The sequence below is a fragment of the Prunus persica genome, chromosome G1, assembly GCF_000346465.2.
Source record: "Prunus persica cultivar Lovell chromosome G1, Prunus_persica_NCBIv2, whole genome shotgun sequence".
NCBI lineage: Eukaryota > Viridiplantae > Streptophyta > Magnoliopsida > Rosales > Rosaceae > Prunus > Prunus persica.
The window spans coordinates 29,402,759-29,424,234 of record NC_034009.1 but is presented as its reverse complement, the minus strand read 5'-3'; the positions used below and the strand labels follow the sequence as shown (position 1 = coordinate 29,424,234).

The 21,476-nt window shown below is 37.5% G+C and overlaps 3 protein-coding genes and 2 long non-coding RNA genes across 7 annotated transcripts; 2 read left to right on the top strand and 3 right to left on the bottom strand.

The window, feature by feature from the left end:
* Positions 1,302 to 5,371, bottom strand: LOC18790201 (chaperonin 60 subunit beta 4, chloroplastic). 3 transcript variants are annotated; one of them, XM_020555747.1, is made up of 14 exons: positions 5,029 to 5,365; positions 4,824 to 4,949; positions 4,594 to 4,731; positions 4,226 to 4,321; positions 3,812 to 4,054; positions 3,499 to 3,733; positions 3,239 to 3,408; positions 3,056 to 3,133; positions 2,884 to 2,955; positions 2,689 to 2,793; positions 2,475 to 2,567; positions 2,253 to 2,345; positions 1,870 to 2,110; positions 1,302 to 1,760 (listed from the first exon to the last, which is right to left on the bottom strand). In XM_020555747.1, the coding sequence occupies exons 1-14, from the start codon at positions 5,179 to 5,181 to the stop codon at positions 1,738 to 1,740; spliced, it is 1,866 nt and encodes a 621-aa protein (XP_020411336.1). In that variant the 5' UTR covers positions 5,182 to 5,365; the 3' UTR covers positions 1,302 to 1,737. The 3 variants fall into 3 exon arrangements, with proteins under 3 accessions (XP_020411336.1, XP_020415266.1, XP_020419075.1); XM_020559677.1 differs by lacking the exons at positions 1,302 to 1,760; positions 1,870 to 2,110 and having other exon boundaries at positions 2,255 to 2,345; positions 2,440 to 2,567; positions 5,029 to 5,370; XM_020563486.1 differs by lacking the exons at positions 1,302 to 1,760; positions 1,870 to 2,110; positions 2,253 to 2,345; positions 2,475 to 2,567 and having other exon boundaries at positions 2,702 to 2,806; positions 5,029 to 5,371.
* Positions 6,522 to 7,513, top strand: LOC109946646. The gene is made up of 2 exons (XR_002269747.1): positions 6,522 to 7,054; positions 7,187 to 7,513. It is a non-coding gene; the product is annotated as an uncharacterized LOC109946646 (long non-coding RNA).
* LOC18789893 lies at positions 8,005 to 9,810 on the top strand. The gene is made up of 3 exons (XR_002269932.1): positions 8,005 to 8,355; positions 8,993 to 9,382; positions 9,492 to 9,810. It is a non-coding gene; the product is annotated as an uncharacterized LOC18789893 (long non-coding RNA).
* On the bottom strand, positions 12,798 to 14,106 carry LOC18791424 (basic leucine zipper 43). The gene has a single exon (XM_007223395.2). It carries the CDS (start codon positions 13,553 to 13,555, stop codon positions 12,941 to 12,943), a length of 615 nt encoding a protein of 204 aa, XP_007223457.1. The 5' UTR covers positions 13,556 to 14,106; the 3' UTR covers positions 12,798 to 12,940.
* LOC18793922 (fe(2+) transport protein 1) lies at positions 19,517 to 21,392 on the bottom strand. The gene is made up of 3 exons (XM_007224957.2): positions 20,596 to 21,392; positions 20,310 to 20,459; positions 19,517 to 20,213 (listed from the first exon to the last, which is right to left on the bottom strand). The coding sequence occupies exons 1-3, from the start codon at positions 21,223 to 21,225 to the stop codon at positions 19,908 to 19,910; spliced, it is 1,086 nt and encodes a 361-aa protein (XP_007225019.1). The 5' UTR covers positions 21,226 to 21,392; the 3' UTR covers positions 19,517 to 19,907.

The following is a 21,476-nucleotide window of genomic DNA, read 5'->3' as shown; positions in this document are numbered from 1 at the left end:
TCATTAGTTGTTGTTGTTGCAGAAAACTATGAAATCATGTAACTTGTGTCAGCTGCCTCAGGGTATAATATACACAAATACACAAGGGGAAATTCAACCAGACAAAAGAGGAGAGAATGATCTGACCCAAAAAAAAAAAAGAGAGGAGAATTTTATTGAATCCAACAAAAATACTTCATAGTAGGAGCTACAGTTTTGAAAGGAAAAATGCGTCAAATTTGCCAATTGGAAGACAAACAAGCCAAAGATTTCATCTTGATGAAGTTAACAGCATAATTGAAGGACCCAGAACAAGATTGATGTAGCTGACGAAATCTGAATTGGAAATTTTACCTTGAGTGAAGGATCAAGATACGTCCTTGGCGGTTTGCAAGAAAGCAGCAGAGCAAAGAATAGAAGTAATAAACGCAAAAATTCCCAAAACGATCATCAGAGAAATCCCTGCCACCGCCAAATCCAACAGGCTCTGGATGCTCAAACCCATCAAGAACATCATTTTCCTACTTCTTACTTATAAAAGAACTGTGTAGAAGAAACTCAGGTGTCGCTCGCTCTACCTACATTTATACAAGGCTGAGAAGGTGAGGGCAGAACGAAGGATCAACGACGAACGAAAGGCAACAAGATTACAAAGAAATGTTTCGGCAGTTGGGAAGAGGCTCTTCCACTTTTTGGGATGGTGTGTATTGTGATGCTTGTTGCAGTTGCACGTGTCTTCCTCGCCTTACAGTTACAGGGATGGGTTGCTGCTGTTCTATTTCTCTGGGCTTTGGTCTTTTTGGGTTTTCAACTGGGCTTACACTTGTATAAAAGAAAAATTAAAAAATGGAAGGAAAAAATAATGTTGATAAAAATTTAATTTTATAAAATGTTGACGAAAGTATATAGCACCTGCCTTTTCTTGAAGCATTCAAAGCTATTTTCAGTCTGATCTCATCTCCATCTCATTGGAACATGTATCAAACATTTGATGGCATGTAGTCTAACCGTTCAGACAGTGAGTTCGCTTCTTGCATTCAAATTCTAATTTCTTTTCTCGTAGATTAAACTAGTTTAAAGTAATTTAAATTATCACTTGTATTAAAAAAAAATTTGATGTGATTTGGCACTATCTTGGCATTTAACTCTTTTTCTTTTATTTGGGCTATTTTTTTAAAACTTATTTAGTCAAAGAAGGCACTATTTACTGTGTTGAGAATTTAATGATTTTATCCACAACGGTTTGGATGCAATGCTTCACTCATTTATCATCCGTATGCTCAGTCTGTCCCATGAAATCTCACTCTTATAAGCTCAAGTTGTGCAACCTTAAAATCACTGAAGATTTTGATAAATTTGATCGTGGACAAAGAATGAAATTCCTATTACATGTCAATCTTGTACCGCAACCAGTCTAGTTCTGGACCTTGTATGAACATCGTAGGACGCCTCTGGTCTTACTTACATACAATGTTTAAAAAAAACACATTTCCTATTAACAGCTAGTCATTTGTTTCTTGTAAATTTACAAAATAGGCAAACCACCTTATCTTGCTGCATTGCCTTTCAGAGTAGTAGCATTCTTGCCCCAATGCAAACTTCTCATGGATGTAATTTTGAAGCCATCCACTTGATGTGAAGGAGCTGAATTATGAACAGCTAGCTTGTTTCATGGCTCTTTCATGACCCCTTAAACTTTGCTCAGATAGATGAAATCAGGGTTTTGTGGGCTGCATCAGTACAGCCATCATCTGCCATCTAAAGGCCAAATGATCCAGCACCTGAATGATCAGATGTTTGAATTCATTATCACTTCAACAGCCCCAATATATCAAAGTGAGACAGGAAAATCAGAGAAACAAAACCCTTTGTTTGGAAGGCAGGAGCTACCTGAGTTTGGCATGGATATGGACATTGGTGTTGGCCTTCTTCTTGGGATATTGGGCAGGTCTGGTGGCATTCTTCTTGGAATATTGGGCAGTTCTGGTGGCATTCTTCTTGGGATATTGGGTAGTTTTGGTGGCATTCTTCTTGGAAAGGGTTGTGTTTCCTTAATGTCGACTACAACAGCGTCGGATGTCAGAAAAGTTTTGGCGACTGATGCAGCATGCTCCAAACAACATCTAACAACCTGTCCAATTTTTGATAGGGAACTGTGACTTTTTCTTTACATTTTCACTCCAGACTATATTACATAGCATATTTTAACATGCATGATCCCAGGTTATTTATGTCATGAAGTTTTCTTCAAAAGACATTAAATATTACAATACCTTTGATGGATCCATGATCCCAGCTTTCATTAGGTCCTCGTAACAGTCTTTCGCAGCATTATATCCATACCCAATATTATCGTTAGATAGAATCTGCAAAATTTAACAAGTCTCAACAGAGGAGTTTGTTTGATCAAATATATCTGGTCTGGTCATAAAGCGTGGAGTGCATTAAGTCTAAAATTACGTTTTAAGAAGATAATGCATTTAACATGCAGAGACCTTCTCTACCACAACATTTCCATTTACACCTGCATTTTTTGCTATCAGTTTTACAGGATAGCTTAAAGCTCTCTTGAAGATTTCTGCTCCGATCTGCACACAGTAGATATAAGATCACAATGGTTATGAAAGCTTAGTGGAGACAAATAGAACAGTATGAAAACATGCATAAGTACATTGAGATATTTTATTGAAATATCTGATATAAGAGTACCTTCTGTTCTTCATTATCCAAAAGTTCTTTAATACCATCCACCTTTTTGGAGAGCCTTAAAAGACTGCAGCCACCACCAACTACAACACCTTCCTCAATTGCTGCCTATATTATGAACCTGGTTAGAAATCAACCATTTGATATTGGCATTCAACTTCTTGTCAAAATAGTAACAGCAAGCAAGAAGCTACCTACCTTGGTCGCATTCAAAGCATCTTCGATTCTAAGTTGTTTATCTTTTAACTCAACTTGTGTTTGTGCTCCTACCTACGATTCAATTATTAAAACAAACACATCATCTTGAAAGAAAGCCAGTCTTCAGACATTCAGATTATAAAGATGCTGAGTGCATTAAATTTTCCATTACCTGCAGAATAGCAATTCCCCCCGATAATCTTGCTATTCTTTCATTTAATATCTTCTTTTGAAATTCTTCTTCAGTGTTCTGAAAAACAAAAATTAGAAGTGTTGTATTTATCAGAGAATACTACCAATATGTTCATTCTACACTTGAGCACCAAAGAAGAGTACCAAGAGATGTTGAATGTACCTCAACAAGCTTTCGTATCTGAGAAACCCTCTTTTCAACAGCTTCGCGAGTGCTACCATCGGTAACTATCAATGTAGAATCCTTAGTTATCACAACTTTAGTAGCAGTACCCAAAACCTCCTTGTTAGCATGTTCTAGGATAATCCCCATCTCATCTCTTACTACGGTTCCTGCAAAATACAAGCAAAGCCAAAATGAAGATTGTGAAGAAGGGTAATGGAGTTAATTAGATATCTAAACTTTGGTGTTTAGCCTACTACCTCCAGTCAAGATGGCAATGTCATCTAAGTAGTGGCTTTTGCGCTCACCAAAGGCAGGAGCTTTAATAGCAGCTGCTTTCAGCACACCTCTGAGTTTGTTTCTAATTACTGGAGCTAGAGCTTCCTGCTCAATGCCCTCTGCAACTATCACCATTGGATACTTTTCTTGCACTGCATTGTCCAATAATTTAAACATCTCCTTCGGGTTTGTAATTTTCTTGTCGACCAAAAGTAACTGAAACCAACGAATTTCATGACCTCTAATTACTTCATAGGAGAATAGGTCAGCCTGTATGTAATTCATAGTTCTTACCTTACAGTTTTGAAACTCCACTATCCTTCTTCTTCTATCAGTGACAAAGTAAGGGGATAAGTATCCACGATCAAACTGCATTCCTTCCACAATTTGTAGATTGTTCTCTGTACATTTCCCTTGTTCAATAGTAACCACACCCTTCTTTCCTACTTGAAGAAGAGCATCATAAATCATATTCCCCACTGCAAAATCATTGCCTGCACTAACTGCAGCAACATGTGCAAGCTCATGATCCTCAATCTGCATAGTAAAAAATGTCATAGGCTGCAAGCTGAATTAATTACAAAATATTGTGTAAAATGCTCTTTACAGCCTAATGTAATTACTTTAGTCATGGTTTTGAATAATATCTCCAGAGTTTTAAATCTTTCAAACTAGAAGGAAAAAAAAAAAAAAAAAAACTTTGGTTACCTCTCTGGACATCAATTTGAGTTCAGAAACGAGCGCGGCCGCAGTTTTCTCAATGCCACGAGCAATTTGAATGGGGTTCAAGCCAGCTGCAGTAACCTAGAAGAAAGTTTATGTACAATACAAAAATGTTGCCAAAGCTTAACTGAATGCTTGCTCGCATTATAGCAGATGATATGTTTAATTCCCACACAAACTAGTACCACTATTAGAAAATAAAATCGGTCGATAAGAACATAAGCCACCTCACAAACTACACGATAAGCCTCCGTGGCCATACTAAATAAGTATAAAGATACAACTTAGCACATGAAGAAGTACTTTCCTTCTTCTAGTCAACAGACAAGCTATAAATGACATGACATTCATACCTTCACACCTTCAGTGATTAAGCCATGAGCAAGAATTACAGCTGTAGTGGAACCATCTCCAGCCAGATCATTTGTTTTTGCACCAGCTTGCCTCACCAATTTCACTCCAACATTCTCCACAGGGTCCTCCAACTCAATCTTAACAAAGGATGAAAAACAGAACCAGTTAAGAAAAGTAACCCAAATATCAAAAACCCCAATAAGGTTAAATTGGACAAATTAATCAAGACCTGTTTGAGGACAGTTTCACCGTCATTGACAATCTTGGGAGGTCCATACTTATTCTGCAGCACCACATTCCTTCCCTTTGGGCCCAACGTAACCCCAACCAGCTCTGCCACCATGTCCACGCCTGCCTGCACCACCACCAAATCAACTATCAACCCAATTCATATTATGCCAAGCAAACAAAAAACCAGTTGCTTAAAAGGGTACCAGAAGCTTCTTTGTGGCAGAACCGTCGTGGTTAAAGATGAGATCTTTGGCTACACCTTTTGAGTTTACTGCAGAAGGTACTGAAGAAATCCTTTTGGGCAGTGTTGGGTTGGTGAAGGAGAAAGAAGAGATGGGAGTTGGAGAAAATGCCATGGTTGAAAACTTTGATTCACCAGTTGAACCTGATTTGAATGCAGGAGTTTGGTCCTGCAAATATCATTTGAAGTTTGGAGATAACTTTGAAGATAGTTTTGATGAAGTTTAGGAGGATAAGAGGAGAGAGTTCTAACGGGAAAAAGAGAAAAAAATCTTGGAACTTATTTTGGCGCTATCTCAAAGGCAACTAACTGTACAGTTTCTTTTTTTGTTCAACTTTTTTGTTTTTGGTGAGGAAGAAGTCACATGTAACTGGGCCATAGCTTAGGAGGGCCCAATAAGAAAGTCACTGGTAAACCCAGCCCATTTGAGGCCCTGTCATGTGAACTAGGTGTCTACTGTAAATTAATCTCATTTACCAGTAGGGTATAGAAACTCGGGAGTAAATTGACGGGCTCACTATCATGATCAACTGATCTAATTCACAACCGCATAATATATATTTATTTTTGTGTTTACATAAACAAAAGGATCACTTCATTAATATTATGGGGAATAGAACCAAAGAGAGTTTCTAATTTTCTTAGATCAAAGCCATGCATGAGTATACAGTCAACGGGCCTCGATTGCATAATCTGTCTAATAACAAGCAACAAGGTGACGCACGATCTTTTTAAAATGGTGATTTATATTTTATTGATAACATAGAATAGAATAGAAGGGGCTTCATGTTTCCCGCAAAAGCTCTCTGACTAATGTCGTTTTAATGCCAATTTATCCACCATATTTCCTGGGGTTTCCCATCTTCTTATGTTAGCCTTGTAATTTCTGAAAAATGCGGTAATGAAAAGTGGAAGATCCTTTTAAATCATTCTACATTAACATAACATTTGAACCCCAAGGGGACAAGGCTCTTCAACAAAATCACAATTTTGTATTTGCTTGTCCGGAATCAATGGATTTCAACGTGGTTATGAATCATGATATTCTTTCCGATATTCAAATTCGTTATGTGTTAAAATATAATTATTTTATAAAAAGCTTGTAACTTAAATGATAAATAATATTTATCTATGCATTCTAAGTTCTAATTTTGATTCTCTCCTTTCTGATATCACTTTTATACATATATATATATATTAAATGCAATTGTAAGCTTTAATGTAGTGATATTTTAGTTTGTAACCCTCATGGAAACCAACAAATTATATATAAAAATAAGAGAGTAAATGAAATGACCAATGGGTCCCCAACATCAACAGGTGTCCATCACATGCAGCAAAAGAGCACGTGACTTCATCTTACACCAGTACACAGCTGCATAGGAATAGTACAGCTAGCTTCCTATATCACCCAAACAAAAAACTATACTTATTATCAGACTGGGAAGAAACGCTTCTCAATGATGTCCTTAAATGGTGATTTTTCCTAGGAAGAAAAATGACAGAGAGATGAGCATTGACCTGATATGGGTAACGGCAACGTTTTGACTTTCTGCACTCTGCAGGCTGCTGCTGCTGCACAATAATAACATCAAATCTATCAATGCTCATTCATGGCATTTTGGCACCCTTCTCCTCCTCCAAACTCGAAAGACAGAATCATCACTCCATATCATTGCCATTTACTCTGCCTGCCTCCCCCTCTCCCTATCTCTCTAAAAAGTCAAAACACTCAAATCCCAATTTACAGCCTCCAGTTCTTTCTTCTCCATCTGTTCTTTATAAAGGAGACACAGAGAGCTTTTTTAATCTGTTCTTAAAAGCTTGAGATGAAAACAATGGCAAATGGGCTCAATTTGATCTTCCTTTTGGGTTTTCTACTTCTATTGTCAAGGGCAGAAGCCAGATCAATGCCTGCTGCCTCCATTTTACCTGAGTCTTATCCAAATGCTTCTTCTTCCAATATTCCCATAAGATCATCACCTATTGTAAGTTCCCTTTTGATCCCTTCTCTAATTCATCTTTTGTTGATTCACAAAATTAGAAATATGGTGTTGATGACTACTCTGTTTTTCAATTTTTTTTAAACTTTATTGTGGTCTCTGTTTTTTAATTTGTAGGAGGAACCAAGCCTGGATGTGGATGATGATGATGCTTGCAAGGGTTTAAACAGTGAAGAGTGTTTGATCAGAAGGTCCATGGTTGCTCACACAGACTATATCTACACACAAGACATCAGCTCTACTGGACCATGAATCCATGATACTAAAATATGATATATTTTCTCTTCACTAGCTAGCCACTGTATTTCATAAATTTTGCTGATCCTGTAATGAAGGAAACTCAGGTTTTGTGTTTAAGTTGATCAATGATGTGTTTCACGCTACATCCCAGAGCTAGCTCACATGAAAAACCAAAGTCAAAGTTATGTTTGTTTGCGTGTACCAGTCCAGAGCAAATTCATTTTGTAAGACCTGTAAATGGAGGGCTCAAAGGCCTGGTTCAAGTGGGCTCTTTCCACTGGACACCACTAACCAGGTCCTCAATAAGGAATTGGGCCTGTGTCGGAGTAGTTCTACGGTGAGGGTGTCAGAACTACGGTGAGGGTGTTATATACGGAACGTAGATACGTTTATATTAGCAATATGATTCATATAAATAATAATTTTCCTTAAGTTTAATGAAATGATAGCCACATAAAAAGTCTATATATGACACTTTCACTATAGAATTTCGCGGCTGTGTCATGTCATGGATTTAGGTTTGGTGGTTAGAACTAAGTTTGACTATTTCAAATAAAATTGACAAGAATTATATCCGTTGTTTGGTGTGTTAAAACTAAACTTGTTAAATTAAACAATCATCCAACATATTATATATTACAAATCATAAGGACCGACTTGAACTAAACTCCAATTCAATCCAAACTGATTCACCAAAGAAGTCCGAAGACGTGTGTTCGGTTAGGTGTCAAATAAGAAGCGGAGGGATAAGTCTGTTACGAACTTAACCGACAGAATATACAAAAAACGAATTTGAATAAATAATAAATACGTGGCAGCCATCAATTGGGCTGTTCTATGCAACCCGTGCAAGCTAGCGCAACCGAATCAAAAAGATTTCCTAGGCTCCACTCAACCGAACCCTCCTCGTTCTATTTGCGGCCTCCTCCTAGCTCTCCGCTCTGTCCCTCCGTCTATCGGCCATCACAGTTCTCTGCATCGCTCGTGAGCTTAGTTGGTCATCTTCGTTTCTGTATCGATTGCTCATCTCCGTTCTCTGCAATCGGGTAATTTTTCGTCGTGCTTTTCGTCCTTATTACTGTTGATCCCTACTTTATAGCTTATGTATTTGTAATTCGATTTGATTTATATGAAATTGTGTGTTTGAGAATGATGTAGCTCATCTGATCGGTGTCGGTGTGGGTCTGATTTATCTGTCGTTTGTTTACTGAAAATTTTCTTCTTTTTGTTCCATGTGGCCATTGAAATTGCAACTCCAGAAGAGTGAAGCGTATGTTAATCTGAGATGGATAGCACATCCATATACGTAATCTTAATTTAATTGAATCTGGGCTTTGTCAATTTGTGCTTTTTTCTTAGGAAATATGAAAGCAAAGCTCTTGCAATGCAATGCACTCTCTTGAAAAAATGCAGTTCCAAAGATACGCTTTATGCTTGTTTGTGTATCAGCAATACTTGATATGCAAATTATATGAAATCATATTCAGGTTATGCATCGAAGTTGTTAATTTTTTTATTTTTTTATTTATAGAAGTAGTTCTTATTTCACATATTTAGGTTATGTCTAATGGTCCCAACATATCTCTAGTTCCCTGCTTCAAACAATGTCTGCTTGCGCTTTCATCTTTACTCTCGTTTTAATACGCAGCCTGGTGGTTATTTGATTTCTTAATCCTCAAGCAGGACTGAAATGACCAGGGCTCAGTGTTCGTTCTGAAACTAACCGCAACGGTTTGGAATTTGCAAATATTGACAAGGAGGTGCAGAGCAGGGAAATCAAAAACCCTAAGTCCCCAATCAGCAAAATAGGATACAAAACGCTAAAACTCCAAAGAAATGACAACCACTTGGAGGAGAAGATTAGGAAATGTGAGGTCGTTTGTAGGGAATTCGATGGGAGGCCTAAGAGGAGGAAGCAACCTGGCCTCCTGGGTGGTGGCTGGGACCTTAGCCTACTTCCTTTGGGTTAAGCCCTCACAGGACCTCAAGCGAGAACAACAGGAAAGGGCTGCTTTGGCCTCTGCGGATCCACATGCCTATGTAGAGAAAAGGAAACCTGTTCCTGATCCTCAGGTATTGTTCCTTGCAACTCATCCACGTCCGAGTTTATGGTATTCCAAGTGCATATAATTGAATTTCTCATTTCCTTGTTGGTTGATTAGAATTTTGAATTGTTTTTCAGGAGACTGGTTTGATATACGGAAATAAGAACAGAACTCGAAAACCGGAGGAATGACTTGAGACTTGTAAGTTCACAAGTTACACTATAATAGCGTTGTTGTCTTAAGTAGCAGAATTATCAATCGGGTTTTCGTAATTGTAATGTTTATTTATGGAATGTTAGCCTGAAATACCCTTTGTATATCTTGCAATAAACTGTGTACAAGTCCAATTTTGAAGACTTGTTAGCTTACAGTTCATCAAATATGACCTGACCAGAAAAGTTCAAGCTTGGGGGTCATTTCATTTCTCTGAGTATGAAAACATGTTGGCTGTTTTGACATCAATGTCTGGATAATAAAATTTAGAAAAACATCAATAATTGGCATTTTCAAAACCAACAATAACCACTTTGTTTCCTCTCAAATTTCAATTCCGCATGACAACTAAAAACAAATTGCAGATACACACTGTAAAGAGTTGAGAGTGCCCTCAAACCCTTAGAATTTGGGAATGTTACTCCTAAAGAAATTCGTTCGTTCTCTCTGCGCATCATCGCTTGATGCTTCATGGGATGCATGCTTCCATTACTCGATGCCTGCTGCAAGTCAATGTGCAAGGGAGGGGCTCATATAAATCGTCATTGGTGATTGTTAACTTTTATTTAGTTTTTATATCGTCAAAGTTGAAGGGAAAAGCAAACTTCAGCCCTCTTTGAAGGTGTTGCCAAGTAGCATATTTGCTGCACAATTAATTGGTTCACATGGTCTAATTTGCATTTCTGTTGTAAACATTTTTCTGATTAGGGTTTTGGTGGAAAGATTTGGGTTGACATCTTTGTAGCCTTTGGTTGGGACTTAGAAAAATCCAACATGATTGTGACTAGATTCTGAGTCTCTTGTTCTTTAGAGTCTCATCGTTATGATGAAACTTGTTTTTTTCTAATATGTGGAATTGTTGTTCAATTTAATGATACGATTCACCCGCTTTCTTTATTAGGACACTAAACGTGGAATAGGATACTAGTTGAAAATTGTTATGTCAGTTGTCAAACTTGGCGCACAGCAGTTTTAGTGGAGTGCACTTTGGGTGTGTGTGTTGGGACCAAACTTAGATGTCCAAAAAGTTTTATAAAAACTAAGGACATGCTCATGCAGCTGGGTCGGGAAATGGTTAAACATTTGCCGTAAACGGATAACATATTCAACTGGAGTTGTTTGGACGTGCAAAAATAAGGATAACTTGGATAACATATTCAAGTGGAGTTCAATCGTCCTTATGTGATAAAGTAAATGTCGCCATTACTTTGTATGACTCTACCCTCCAGGTAGCACTGATATGTGCAAAATCATATTTGAAAGTGCTCTAATATTTTTTTGGTTACAATAAAGGTGGTAGGAGTGTCACCTTTTCGAGCCAGGCATGGGTTAAGGAAAAGCTCTCTCCAAGAAGTTCGTTACACATACGGAGGATCGAACTCGGAGCCTCATTGAGGAGCCCGATCACATTTGCCCAACATGTGTGGCCTAGCCCGTTCAATTTTCCACTAGACCAAACCCACTTGGGTTGGGTATATATTTTGATATCACCTACAGTGGCGTAGTCAGAAATTTTGTTAAGTAGGGTCAACATTAAACAATTATGATAATCTCGTTGTAACATTGGATGAAAATTAGAGCTTCAATGCCCAAAAAAAACCCTCATGCAAGCTACCTAAAACCAAAAGGGGAGGCTAATAAATCATATTTCTTAATTATAGAATCATCCATTAATCTATTTTAATTACTTAAGAAAAAGAGTTGTCATAAACACATGATATCTAAACTAGAGAACTTATAATATGAAATAAAGAGATGAAAACACCATTTTATGAGATAGAGATGCTACAAGTAGAAAAATGTCATCATGGTAACTGTATTATACCTAACGAAATCTAGATTTGGGAGATCAAATAAAAAATTATTTAATAATTGTATATATGAATGTCTGTCATCAATGTGTATTCAAAGGTGGTTTCTTTTTCATTGTCGCAGTAGCACTGGTGACTGGTCTCTATTTGTCAACTCTAATTATTACGAAAGTAAAAACACGTTTAACTTATCTCTGCACTTGTAATTTTTGGTTTGGTTTATCGCATTCTTCTTATCTCATTGTCACAAGTTTTTTTTCTCCTCACTTTCATTTATCTTTCCATATCTATCTGTGTGAAGGTCAAAAAACTGCACAGCAGCTGTTTGATTGAATGGCCCACACAAAAGATCAAAAATAAGATTTGAACATGTTTATATTTTGTGCTAATATATCCTTTACCTTACCTTCTGTATAAACTGCTTAACCATTAGGATTTATGACTGAATATATTGAATATTCTCATGCAAAACGATCACATATATACTCTGAAGGGGGTAGGTGCCTGGCTCAGGCTGGAGGGTGAGCATATATACACACACATACATACATACATACATATATATATATATATATGGTGGGGCAAGTTAATTCATAATGCTGCATTATAAATGGCATATGCATGTGTGTGCTCTCCAAACAGTACCAGAAAGCTAAAGGTACTGTTGAAGCAACACCTGAAGCGTAGGCTTTCTTGGCAGGATTCAAATTCATGAAAGCAAATGGAAGCTTATTTTGGCTGAACAAAGTTAGACAACATAGACAGGTCACAGGCGTTGGTGCCCTCACAAGTAAAGCTAAAAACAAAACATTTCTGAGGGGAGGTGGGTGATTTTGCTCGCTAGTGGATAAACCCTTTTCAAATGTTTTGTGTCTCATAGTAGTCATGACTCATGCATTTTGAATGATGAGCCACCACTAGCACCAAAACCTCCACCACCTTTTGTCATCCTCCTGTTTGCCCTGTTACTCTCTGTACTGCAACACCGCTTCATTGAGTTTGTTCCCACAAGCTCATCCTCTGTACTCCACAAATCGATCGTTATACGTTTTCTTGTCCAGAATTTAGTACATTGGTGTGATAAAATCGGTTTTCTTACGGCAGTGATGGGAGATTTTCTGTTTTGTTCTGGTCTTTCTAAGCACTGCAATTCCTACATAGTTCATTAATTTTTGCAGGTGGGTTGGTGGGGTTCTCAGTTGTCAAATGAGAAAAAGATAAAAGGTCATATGCATGATTCATTGTTTGATAAATTCTTTGAGATGGGGCTACAAAGAAATATCATTTCAGTAATTATGATCTGCAAGTACATTAATGGATGTGTATGCGGCGAGAAGAGATTATGAACAGTAGAAGTACTTGTGAGTGTTGATTTTAATTTAAATGATAAAGTATAAGAGCCAAGTTGAGATGAGTTGGTGGCTAAGTGCGTTCTTGCACGGTCTGTTTTGCTTTTAATCTCATACGGTAAAGGGAAGGAAAAAACTGAATAGCAATTATAGTGAACAAAGGGAACATAAAGTAGCTATGTCATAATGAGAAAACAGTAATTGTCATCTATCTCAATGGAGCAAGTCAGCTGATGCAGCAATGGATTGGTTTGAAGATTCAGCTCTGAGATGAGCTGTGTTGCAGGGCACCTCGGGTTCCAGCTCTCTGAAGGTGGTAGCATTAATATTATAAGGGCTGCCAATTTGAAGGTTTGTGAGCGTTTGGCGAAGATCAGAAGCTTCTTCCTTGAGCTTAGTGTTCTCCTGCACAACCCTGTCATGGCTCTCTGACACATAGTTTAACCTGTCTATCAGACTCTGGTTCTCATTTCTCAGTCTGACCACCTGTGACCAGAGCTCATCCAGGTGTTTCTGCTTCCTCATCCGCGATCGCCGAGCCGATTCTCTATTGGATATCATTCTCCTCTGCTTCCTCTCATCAATGATTCTGAGGTGCTGGTGTTCTTCAGCGTCATCAGAAGTACTGGAGTTGTTGCTGAGGCTTGAAGATTGCTGAGTGAATTCATGGCCTGCAGGAAAGTTTTGAGCTTGGGATAAATTGTTAAAGAGAGTATTGAAATGGAGGGAGGACATGTTGTTCTGCATGATGCCAAAGTGAGCAGGATCTGGAATTGGGGTTTCAGGTGCTAGGTAGTGGAGACCTGAAATGATCTCACCTGGAAGCATAGCTTAAATATTTTTTTTTTCCTTTAAAAGGTTCTGATGAACTTGCACTTGAAAGGTTTGGTTGGAACTTGTGTTGCAAAGGTTGTTTCGCTTAGAGGGCAGGGGATGACAGCATGAAGAGTGAGAGGGGTTTTATAGAGAGGGAAATGGATGGAGAAGTGGGCCAGCTTTAGCAACAAATTAGAGAGCAACAGTTTCAGGGCTTACATCAGCAGTGAGAACAATTATTGTAATTACACAGGGAATGTGTCTAATATATAGCATGTGGAGGAAGATATGCATCTAACATATGGACCAAATTGCATCATACTGATTGTTGGTGGCATTTGGAGACCATGATATGAGTTGGTGTTGGGGATGTTTATATGTATGTGTTTGTATCTATATGTGCATGAACATGATTTTATACAGATTTGAGATTTGGATAATGATTTGGCTTCACATAAATATGATGCTAAAGAAGAGGAAAAAGTTCATGTGTGGGGGTGTAATAATTATGGGGAGAAATGTTTTGGAAGAGAAAGAAAAATTGCAATTTGGGAAATGGAGTTGAAGTCAAATTAATTAAAGGGAGTTTTACTTTGAGGATCCAATCCAAGCCAGTTTCAGACGCAGAGCACTAAGACATTATGACTGATGACGCAAAGAAGGTCAGTTTAAAAGGTAAACTATTAATTTGAACACTGAGTTGTGATGATCAAGTTAATTTGTGTTTTTTTCTTCTTCTAATTTTGATGACTCACTGAGCACTTCAAACCTTGGCCCCATCAAGGTGAATTACTAAATTATCTAAATTGTTAGCATCAAATACCTAAACCCTATCCATTATCTTTATAAAAGTTTTTTTAAGTCAGCTTTTAACTGGCCAAGAACACATCTTATGCAGATGCCTGAGTGAGCTTTGCAACATAGTACTATATAGTACTTGGCTTTTCAGCCAGTTTCCCTTTTTTTTTTTTTTATGCTCCACCATGAAGAATCACTAGCTTCTCTGCTGAAAATAAGATCCATGATGTGTTGATATTCTTTCATCAAAATCTACATATAATTAAGCAGAGATATTAATGGGACTAATCCAGAAAAGTATTACAGAAACAGATTCAGCTAACATTCTTTCTTCTCTCTCTGGTTTTTCCAGTCCTGCTTAGGTCAAGCTAATCTAGAAATGCAGACTTGCAGTGATGATAGGAAGGGAACTAACACTGGTACCATATAAACCACTATTGATATTTGATATAATTAATATATGATTTGAAGGTTCAGTGCCTCTTCCAAGTTTTAAATGTTCCATCATTATTCTTTCATGACGTATCAGATATCGACACCTCTCTCTCTCTCTCTCTCTCTCTCTCTCTCTCTCTCTCTCTCTCTCTCAAGCATAATGAAACAAGTGTTCTAATAGCCACAATTAACAAAGTTATCAAATCTGTATTATTATATATAAATAAGTAATAAGTGGTATCTAGTCTTCTGATATGAAAGTCTTAATTTGTAGCCAATTATTCTTGTGTATTCTTTTGGTTTTTAGTTTTGTGGCTGTGCATGTCTTCTTGAGACCTACTTGCAATTTTTTAAAGAAAAGATGAATGCTATAGAAGAAGATTAGATACATTAAAAAGTAGTGTTGCCAAATCTCAGAGCTAGACAGCAACTTGCAGACACAATCTTCTTAATGACTTGCATTTAAAAAAACAGAGTTCACCATTCTATTCCTTAATTACAATTATTTAACATTAATGCATGGTTTTGGTGCTTCCCCACTACAGAAAACTTCCGTTCTGCTTCAAAATTCCAAAGCCAACTCGATAAGATCAATGAGTGTGATTAAGGAACATTCCAATGAAAACCATCTGCTAATTAAAGACGAACCTAAACTCGTGTTCGAACCTTTCATAAGGAAGATGGATATAGCACTCCCTTGTGTTAGTGTGCAGGGGCCACCATGAAAAGATGGGTTGATCAAACTAATCAACTATAGGCTAGCTAGCGTCACTCTTCTCATATATAATGGGTGAATCATCCTAAAATGACTTCATGCACTCCTCTTGTCCGAGAGACGAGAAGAGTGTAGGAAGTGATATTTGTAGTGACAATGATGTAGGACAAATCATAGGTTCGTTCCTACAAAGTAAATTCGGAAAAGGGGAAAATTGTAAAATCAGAAATTTGGGTTTCAAGTATGAAAAATCATGCTCGAGCATCAATTATGACGCTAGGAAAAGAAGGAAGGCGGATCGTTGGGATTTTCGGGATGCTTGATTTCTTGAAAAGATTTATATTATATTTATATTTCTAGAATAAGTTATCAATCATGATATTATTTTCCTAATATGATTTTAATTATTTTCTTATTAGTTAAGTTTTAGGAATATTATGGAACCTAGGGTTTCTTACGGTTTTAGGATTTCTTTTGTTTTTTTTTTATTTAAGCCATCTCATGGTGTTGTATTAATTAGTTTTATCATATTATTAATCAAAGTTAGATATTTTCTCTATTTTTTGGTGGATTCTAGTCGTTGATAGATTTCAGTTTATCTTTTTGGGTTTAAGTGTTTGTCGATTCATAAATCTGTGCTTTCGTGCTGCATCAGTCAAAATCAATTTTTATTTATTTAAAAAATGTAATATAAACGACTAATCATTAATCAGTATTTAACCCATAAGGGACATTGCAAAGCATTAACCACTAAAGTTCACACGCACTTGCAAATAAAATCTGATCAAGATTCAAATCTCGGGTATTCTTCTTTGATTTGATATATGCTTATATTTACCATTTATGCTCTAGGGGCAAGGCAAGATAAGATGGGCAACAAGTACTTTTTTGCATATGCTGGTAAGAGGTGACTTTGATGTCCTGGCGCAAATAGGTAAATGAACAAAGATAAAGAATTTACCTAAAAATATGCCAAAAAATTTGCCCTATGTATATATAGTTCCTATGTCCATCACCAAACACAACATTTTGATCAGTCAAAAGCTCATTATAAATAAAATAAAAAACAAAAATCCTATTGAGAGAACAGAAATGAAAATTTGGGGACCTACCCATTAGAAGAAAACAACAAAAGAATAAAGAGAAAGCAAAAGACATGATTCACACACGAACATGATCCATGGCTACAATGTTTTCAATTTCCCAAAGTTTAGCTATACATGTATTATATTTAAATATTTGTTTATAGGTGATGGATAAAAATATGCAGACACAAGAGAGCCGCATTTGGCTTTGGCAAATTGGCACCATAAAAGTGAGCAAATGGTTGCGTACGGAGGGGGACTGGATTTAACAGCTGCCCATTTTGGTACCAAAATTGCATCATTTCGGAATTTAGAGGGCAACCAATATGAAGCATACGTATGATTTTGCAGAGTGGGTCCATTTTTGTTTTTATTTTTTCTGCTAGGCTCTGGCGTGGGTGCCCGGTGGACCAACCCACTAGGGCTACTCCCCATTTTGCTTGGCCCGTCAACTCAGCCAGCCCTAGCAAAGTAAAGACACCACACACCCACCACCTCTCTCTCTCTCTCTCTCTCTCTCTCTCTCTCTCTCTCTCTCTCTCTCTCTCATATATGCACACAGCTAATTAACATAGACCGATCATGGAACATGGGAGTCCAACCCATGTTTTTGGGGCATTATACATGTCATATATGCCCTAAAAGCTTACAAATATTTCGACCCAAAAAAAGGCGTACAAATACTAGTCCTACAAGTATCGTACGATCATATTTTCGTAATAAAAAACGTTCATGAACTTTGACTGTAGTGACATGAACATCTTAACTTTAGTGACATGAAACAATTGAAATATACAGTTGAAAGCTATTAACGCAACACGTTTTCTTTAAAAAGAAAAATAAAAGTTCCCTTCTTCTTTTCGCCTTTGTAATGGGTAATGGTGTGGCATTGAGACTTGAGAGGGACATGGCAGAAAATTATTACCACATGCTGTACACCACCAATTATTGTTCATGAACAAGAAAAACGAAAACGTTTTGGTCAATTTCTATGTTTTATTTATTTTTATCCAAATCACGAAAGAGAAGAGAGTACTTACTCGATCTTCTTCTTCCACAACCACAGGCACCGTCTGATTCATGAACATCTATGTTCATGCCCCTTTAGGGCTTTTCAATCCTATTATTAATATATGGACTTTTAATTTTAATTTTTGGTACCGACACTAACCCTAGGTGCACTGTCTCCACTTTCCCCCCCACTCAAGCAACTACACTTTTCTTTCTTCCCCCCCTTCAATTCCCTGTCTTATGACCTCACTCACTCACTGCCCTTCACACTTTGCAGTGATTGGTTCATATAGGATAAGCTCATCACCTTTTCTCTTATTGCTTAATCTTTTTATATTTTGAATATTCCCTCTGTATTTTATTCCAGATTACCATTTTTATTTAGATCTGTCATTCATTATATATTCTCCAAATCTTATTGTGGCATTGTTGTTTATGGAGTATCGTCGTATATTATTTATTGGTGGGAAATACTGGACGCATTACAGTAAAATAACACTAAAATCCCACGCATGTTTCTCCTTTGTTTTGTCTGCTTACGCAACGTAATTAAGGTCATAATCCACTTACAATATGGATGCTCAAGTTAATTTGTTTAGGTGTTTTAAAGCGTCATTAGTTTAACTCGTTCGTCAATAAGAAAGATAAATCTTTAACAAGATAGTAGTAGTTACTAATTAAATTCTCATAAATTAGAGTAGTTTAGAATAACACGAACGAAAACAGTATTTCGAGTATTGTCACCAAAATAAGGTTCCTATAGTACAATCAATCCTAAAGTTGCAGAAACTGTTGCCAAATTTGCAACCAAAAGACGTGCCACAGTGAACCATCTCTATCCCCTTTGGAACACTTACCAATCATGAACGTCCACATCATTGGTGCAACTTAACCTAAGCAAAGTAATAATTATCGACTATTGATTGTTCAGTTGGTCCCTTACCTTTTAATTAATTAACCGAAGAATATCTGGAAATTATAACAAGTGGATCTAAGCAAATCATCTACAGAATATAGGTATAGAATTCGTAATTATAGGAATGATTAAGAGGGTTCTCTAAGCATCGAGAGCCACAAGCATTTGTCCTTGTTCCACCAAACACTGGCATCTAATTTGCTAATGACAGAAAATGCACTTGCATTATGTGGAAAATGCGCAGTTAATTGTGTTTGTGAGAGCTTATGATCGTCATCTTTGCCGTAGGCACTTGTCAACTTCAAAGCTTTTGGTGTCTCCATTAGTATAGATTAATTATCCCACATGATCAGTTTCGGGGTTAGTTAACCCCATGGTTAAATTAGACGTTTGAGTGTAGGACTTAAAATCTTTACGCAATCTATTAGACGTTGCGTAAACGTTTTTATTAGAAGAACATCAAAATTTATATTAAAAAGTCAAGTGCCGTGTGCTTCTCTAGAAAACACTTTTATGTTTTCGAAGTGCTTTTAAGTTTTTCTATCAAATGATGTTAAACACACTTTTTTTTATTATCAAAAAATATTTTCAACCATTACATAAGCAAATTCCAAACGGACAAAGTGATGCATATTGAGAAAGCAAACCAAAGCCACTTATTAAAAAGCCAAAGCTTTAGAAAAAAAAGGTCTTGAGTTGAATGAGTGTCTTTTTGATTGCACTTGTGAGGCCTATTTTATTGTCTTCTCCAAATTTGATTTTGGAATGAGACATGTATGTGTATATATATATGTTGGTGACGTCTCACCCGTGGGCACTGCGCATGGGACAATCTAAATTGTGAAGTGTGGTAGTGACTAGTGTTAATACATATGGCTCATCTGCATCCATGGAAATGGAAGTTTTTCTACAAAAATCTTCAATCTTTCTCTTTTTTATGTTTCAACTTTTAATTCCCTAATAATTACTTTAATTCCATTAACTTTTTTAGGTGCTAGTGCTTGTCAATTTAGTTTACCCTTTTGGTTTCAGAAAAGAAAAGGGCTGATTATCAAATTCAGAGCATGCAAATTAATTTATCATGTATTGTATTGTATTCTATGGAAAGGTTCGAAACTCACACCATCCAATCATAACAAGACAACAATAAATAATTATAACTTGGCAAAAAAAATAAAATAAAAAGATTGGTTTTGAGTCCAAAAGTGAATCAAAATAACAACTTGTTGAATTGATTTCAGGAAATTGCCATGGTGACAAACTTTGTTCCTAACTAGGAGAAAAAAAAAAAAAAAAAAAGGAATAATAAAAACTTATCAAATGCTTGTCCCTGCTGTACATGCAGAGCAGCAAAATCCCATCTAGCTTCTGAGAACATTAATATTGTTGGATCTGCTGTCTATGCTATGCCCACAAGGCCATGACTGACATTCCTCCTAGGCCTAAAAAAACTGCAAGGTAAGACCACATTTGGAGCTTGGGTTTGGCTTGCAATTTAGGACCCATGAAATCAGCTGCTAGCAGATCCACCAGAGCCATGTAGTTCAGCAGCCCTGCAGATGCAGCATTCAGCAGCCCTACCACAATTAGGGCTGTTGGGCTGTCCTCACTGTATACATTTGACAAACCAATTCCTAGCGCTATACCAAATGGTGTTGTGACTGAGAAGAAGAACACCATGACTGATTTTATCTTCAATCCATATTCAGCCTGCACCAACATTCATCATATAATTCATTTCAAACATGTCCTAATTTTAATTAATTTACTTTCCATAGATTAATAATTAATAACAATAATAATCACCTGCAGTATGCATCCACCTAGACCCATTCCTTCAAAGAGTTGATGGAAACAGAGGGCAGCAATGAGTGGTCTGATTGTGCAAGGATTGTCTGATGCTCCCATTGACAGCCCAATCACCACTGAGTGCACCACAATGCCTAGTTCCAATACCTGCATCAACAGCCCAACTCTACATTAGAGGCCTAAACACAATGCAATATAAAACCCTATAACTAAAACCAATGCACAAATTCACGTTATAGCTCAACTGGTTAAGAGCCTTTCATGCTCGCAACTACTTATATACCTGTGCCACAACACGATATCTCAGCAACTGTGAGTCCTTGCCATTGAGTCCACCCTCAATCTTAGTGTCCTGGACGTGGCCATGGCCATGACCATGACCAACATGTTCCAATTGAGGGGTAACATTTTTGTCATTCTCCTCATCTCCACTGCGAGTACCTGCAGCGAAAGCTTTCCTATAATGGCTCATAGAAAATGAGTCCACCATGAGAGTCAGCACGGCCGAAAGCATGGCCACGAACGTCGTGAACGGGAACTTTTTCCACGGCTTTTCGGGCAAACACACCGACGTCAAGCACTCAAACGAGTCTGGCAGCACGTGCATGTACCCCGTCGCGAGTATGACACCGGAGGCTAAAGCTTTGACGATGGAGAACAAGTCCTTGTCGGGCTGGAGAGCCGGAACTGAGCGTGAAAATAGTGGCAGGCAGACGCCGATCAAGCTAAAGACCAAAATGGAAGCTATGGCAATGAGCTTCAATTTCAGTGCTTGTGCTTTGTCATGGCACGCTCCTTTTGATTTGGCCCCACATTGCTCTGATTGGTCCTGTACCGCTACTGCAGCTGCATTGACCGCTATGCTGATGAGGATGATGAGGACGGTGAGGGCATGGAGCTTGGAAGAAGCCATGACAAGCGGTGCTAAAGCAGTGATGTTGTTGGAGTGTGATACCGAATCTGTTGGAGGGGAGCTGATTGAGATGTGAATATATATATATTGGTTGGGGCAGAGTTTTAAAGGTGGAAGACTTGCTGGTGAATGTCCGGAATGCCCTTGGTGGGAGTTTTTTAATACAGTTTGTGATGGTGAATTTTGGGCGAAGGAGGGGTAATTTGGAGGCGTGGACTTGGGTGAAGAAAAATTGTGGCGGGCGTGTGCTG